The sequence below is a fragment of the Schistosoma mansoni genome (genome assembly GCF_000237925.1).
Source record: "Schistosoma mansoni, WGS project CABG00000000 data, chromosome 3 unplaced supercontig 0083, strain Puerto Rico, whole genome shotgun sequence".
Classification (NCBI taxonomy): domain Eukaryota; kingdom Metazoa; phylum Platyhelminthes; class Trematoda; order Strigeidida; family Schistosomatidae; genus Schistosoma; species Schistosoma mansoni.
The window spans coordinates 564,893-570,253 of NW_017386008.1; the positions used below are offsets into that span (position 1 = coordinate 564,893).

Genomic DNA, 5,361 nt, shown 5'->3' on the forward strand with positions numbered 1-5,361 from the left:
ATACTCATAGTGGCCCCAGATAACCAGGACATATCTGCTGTAGACTCTAATGTCATTCTTTCCAGTGTAATGTCGGAAGCCAATTATCAAACACCTGATTCTATTGTGAAGGCTCATAAAAACACTGCTAAACCTAAAAAAATATACCAATTAAGAAGAAAGTAAATAGAAAATTTTCTGGTTCTAGACTGAATACCAAAAATATTTCAACGGCCACTACAACCATCATGTAAGCAAGCCTACTATTAGACAGACGGCAATGAACCAACGTTCCCCATGGTTTCCCGCAAATGTTATAAATAATAAACCTGCACGATGTAACTCTTATCATCACTCTCGCAATGGGGAAGATGGTATACTAGGTTACGCGCCATCAACGCAACCCCAACATGCAGACACCTGTCTTAATTGTCCACCAAAACAAGTACAACAAATTATTCAACCTTACCAAAATAAGGATTTTTTCGGCCTCCAGAGATCCCTTGTTCCACTAGAACTACAATTCGCTCATGCTATGGCCCATGCGATCCGGAAAACATATTAAACCATAGTCCAGCCATATCTAGAACTCATACCATCGATAAGGATGCTCTCGGTTTTTTCACACTACACACTCCCTTTGTAAACCTATTACTTATTAACGCACATTCACTTCTGAACAAAATTTCAGCCTTGAGAACCTTAGCCTTTCTATCCAAGCCTTCTTTTATACTTATCACTGAAACGTGGTGTAATCCAGCAGTGGCCGATTCCGAATTAAATATCCAAAACTATCCACTTTATCGCTGTGACAGAGAAACTAAGCGAGGAGGCGGTTGTCTTATATTTGCTTTAGATACATTAACAACTAACAAAGTTGAAGATAGTATCTTGAATAGTTTACCAGAATTGATCTGGATATCAATCAATACCCTAAACCATAGTCTACTCCTAGGTTGTATATATAGAGCTCCTGATAGTATTGATAATTTGAATGATGTTATATACAAAATTTATAACTTGAGGATATGAGGATCCAACATCATCTAGTGGGATTAGATAATCTCAGAGAATTTGAAGTTATGCTCATATTTTTTATTCAGGACCTACGCTTCGAATCCTAATATAAGGGCGTTCTACCCTGAATAAGATTAAATTACAGGTGACTGCTAAGAACTGTTGACGAACGAATATTACACGTATACTCTTATTGTATAGTTATTCAGTAACTAGGATACGTAAATTCATACTCATAATAATACAAGCTTTATTTTGAACAACAGAGTATTATGATACGGTTCACCATTCTTATAGTATACCCAGTTTATTAATTACAGCTTCTCACAATCACAACCACTTTCTGACTTGGTCTTGTACAATTGTTATTTTTCATTTTGTGATGTATTGTGTTTTGGTTTGCTTGTATCTAAACCATGTATGTTTGAAATAAATGATTTGTACAGTGGAAGCTGTTGTTGTTGTACTGGAATCAACGGGCAGAGATAGTCAGATGAAGGACCAATGAGGAGACTAGACTGCTCATACCAGTCAACAGGTTATTTTTGTGATATAGTGTGAAGATTGAACAAGACGTATTGCGATTATCTAGCCTATCACGTAATAAATTAACCGATCATAACGCACAACATGCATTGGATAGCACATTAACAACAAAGTAATAATTCATTTGTGATTTCTTATTGTGATTCACATATACATATAAATATTACTGTATATTCAAGTAAATCCTGGTGAGGATCCAATCGAAAACAATATATATATATATATATATATATATATATATATATATATAATTCAATATATGCTCACTAGAGACTGGCTTCAAGAGGTGATTCCTGGAGTTCTAGTGAGAAGCAGTGACCAGTGGATTTCAACCAGGTCTGTTGTGAGATATCAACTCGCTGAAGACATTGGTGTATGTGTCGTTCAATTTCGTGGATTGGTTGAAGTAAGACATTCACACCGTTGGATGCCGGTCAGCTCAGTGGTCTAGAGGTTAAGCGCTTGCGCGCGTAACTGATAGGTCCTGTGTTCGAATCTCGCGAGGCAGGATCGTGTATGCACAGTGCTAAGGAGTACCCCAATGGGCCGTCTAGTGCTTCCAGGTTTTCCATGTTGGTCTACCTTCAATTGATTCATGACCTCAACTATTAAGGTTATCATAGTATCCACAATACCCCTTCTGATATATATATATATATATATATTGCTAACAACTATGAATAAATTGTGAATAGATTTTTCAGCAAAATTTTCACCTTATGAAAGCATATTAATTGAAAATGGCAATTAAAAATATATGAGATAAATCGTTTTGAGATATGTCGTCAAGTACGTATGTGTTTTATTATTTGGAACAAATAAAACTGAGCTTTTAAATCAGTTACTGTTTAAATTGAAGTAGAATATATGATGAGATGATGATGATGATGATGTTGATGATGATGGACAACAGAATATCACACAATAATAAGATTTAACGACATCTGATGATTTTGATTAAATGTACTAAGACTTCTTTAGTGTTGATTTAGCTACTAATCTTATAATTCTTATAAAAACTGATGTTGGCAACAAACTGTAAAGATATGCTTTTAACTCATGCCGAAAATAACCAGAAGTTTGTTGTTCAACACCATACATATCTAATGCATTTTTAGCATACACTTTAGCAGTTGGTATGAAAAATGTGGTTTTCATTAGATTGGTCATATTTGTCGACACAAATAATGGACATATCGCTTGTATGATAACATTCTTCTTATACTTCTCTGCAGCCACACATCTCGAAAATTGAATAATAGCTGCTTTGGTTGAAGCGTACAATGAAGCATAAGGAAACACTTTTAAACCTGAATAAGATGCAATGTTTATAATACCAGGATTAGGTTCCTTCTGTGTTAACATTTTCGGCAGAATTATACTTGTCATTGTTACTGCAGACAAAATATTACAATGAATGATATTTCTAATTGATTCTTCATTCGGTGAATTAATTTCTCCACTAAACAACTCAAAAGGTAATCCCATACCAACATTGTTAACTAAACAAGCGATTGTGGATAATTGGTCAACAGCAGGTCTTATTATTTCATAGACATCATGCTAAACAAAAGAGAAGACAAAATTGGTAGAAGTTGATTATTCAAATGCTTTATAGAGTGTTTCAATGATGGAATATCTGAAATGTTTCAACAATGTCAATATATGCTGATGTGTTTGGATCGTGAGTTGTGGATGAGTGTGAGACAAGTTGTTTACATCATTTCTATTTAGCTAACGTGATGAACATTAGATAGATGGAACCGAATATTCTGTTTTATGTCCAACTAGTACACAATGATTTGGTGATGAGCCTCTGTGTATTTTCGTTTTCAATATTCACGACTTAAATCCAATCAGTTTCTGTCAGTTTAGGTGGATCTTGTGTGGATGCCTTGGTATTAAAATGAGAGGATGTTATGACAAATTCGGTGATGATATTGACAGAGAAATGTCCACTGTCTATCTCCTTCCTTGTCAATGAATGTCACAATGTGTGTAATGATACTTGCAATTACTGTGTAAACAGTTTATTCCGTAACAAAATTTGAATGCCAGTCGACCAGTCTCTCCTGACACATACGCACACAGAATGAATAACTACGACTGAACACAGGTTATATCACTAAGTATTTCATTTACTTACAAATCTCAAAACACATTGATCAGGGTGAGTAATTATCAACAGACAACAGCAATCCACTCAGTCACACTCTCAAATTTCATTTACACTAGTGCAGTGTTAATCTGTCATTAGTCTCATACTTCACACAAATTCAATGTTGTTACAATCAATTCCATTTAGAGACACGTCAACATCGAACTATCCGACTAAATATTCACATGCATCTCATTGATATTATCACTGAAATGTGGATGTTGTTTCGAACTGATCGACAGTCAACAACAAACTGATATGTGTTTCAACAAATCAGCCACACAAACCACGCAACATACTCTTTGCTCATACAGTCCGTGTGGATTCATCACTCTGGAATGTTGGTATTATGTAGTGTAGCTTGATGCAAATAGTTGTTTGAATGAAGTAGTTGATGAGGTGATAGGATGGAGTGAGAGGTGAGGATGACCAAAATGATATTATACTGCAAAATACTCATTCCCAAATTTGTCGTGTATTATCATCATTGCAGACACGTCAACTGCCTCTCTATCTTCCTCTCACTATATGTAAACTGCAATCACCTTTCTCATTCTGTCGCCTTACTCGAAACCAAACGGAAACTTTGATGACTAACCATCGTTCCACCTTATGGACTGGAGAAAACACAAAAACATTTGTGAGGTAATTATGAATACTGTACTGGGTAGATTGTGTGGCACTGTAGAACCACACATACACAAATACAGATAAACATATACCGAGTGACAAATCAATCTGATTACTTATTTCAATGATAATGATTTCAAGATAACATGAATAACAGTTTAATTGAGAATGAATATTACTTTAGTAAAATCTGCAACCACAATTCGTGTTTGAACATTGTATGTAGTTGCGATTCGATTGGCAACTAGCGATAGTTGTTCCTCATCATTACTGATAAGCATGATGTTGAGACCCTCTTTGGCCAATTCTTCTGCATACGCTTCACCAATACCTGACGATGCACCAGTCACAACTGCCCATTCACCAGCTTTACGAAGTGTTTTCCGTTTAGAAAAGCACCATTTTTTAACAGTAAACTTGAAACATATCGTTACTACTTGTAAAAGTTTGTAAATTATCAAAGAAACTGCGAGTAGTATTAACAAAATGCGCCAATGCTCTATAGGGAATTTCAAAATAGATGTGATATCCTAGATTGAAAGAAGAGAGACTAGCACCGTTACATATATCAATGTGAAATTTCACTTACTATAGTAGATATAACTTTACTGTCAACATACATTTAAATGATGATGCCGAATGGGACTCTAACAGTCACCGTGAACAATCGTCTTCAAACTTTCGACGCTCCTCTGTTTATTGTCACGATTATGAGCCGACAAATATGGTGCTTCTATCAACTACATTCGAACATGGGGATTAAATGTTATTGGTATATTGTTCAGAATGTTTCCCTGTCTAATCGCACAGCAGAAGACTATTTTAAACTATACATAGCTATGCGCGATCGAACGAGCAATCCTTTCTTCGACTTCATAGTCAAGTTGATTTGACTTCATATAGCTTTAGATCATATGCACTTTTAGGTTAGTTACAACGAAAATCCTTTAGTCAGCTATCAATCTGCTACACAGTTTTAAACTGAATACTACTGATAACGTTTATGACTTTGTTTATAAACCCTCCGTTGA

At 35.3% G+C, this 5,361-nt stretch overlaps 1 protein-coding gene across 1 annotated transcript; it reads right to left on the reverse strand.

Moving 5' to 3' along the window:
- Positions 1–2,508: 2,508 nt before the first annotated feature.
- Positions 2,509–4,952, reverse strand: Smp_084570 (steroid dehydrogenase, putative; the record flags this gene model as incomplete). The annotated part of the gene is made up of 3 exons (XM_018791330.1): positions 2,509–3,105; positions 4,510–4,860; positions 4,920–4,952. The coding sequence occupies 3 exons, from the start codon at positions 4,950–4,952 to the stop codon at positions 2,509–2,511; spliced, it is 981 nt and encodes a 326-aa protein (XP_018645470.1).
- Positions 4,953–5,361: the final 409 nt, after the last annotated feature.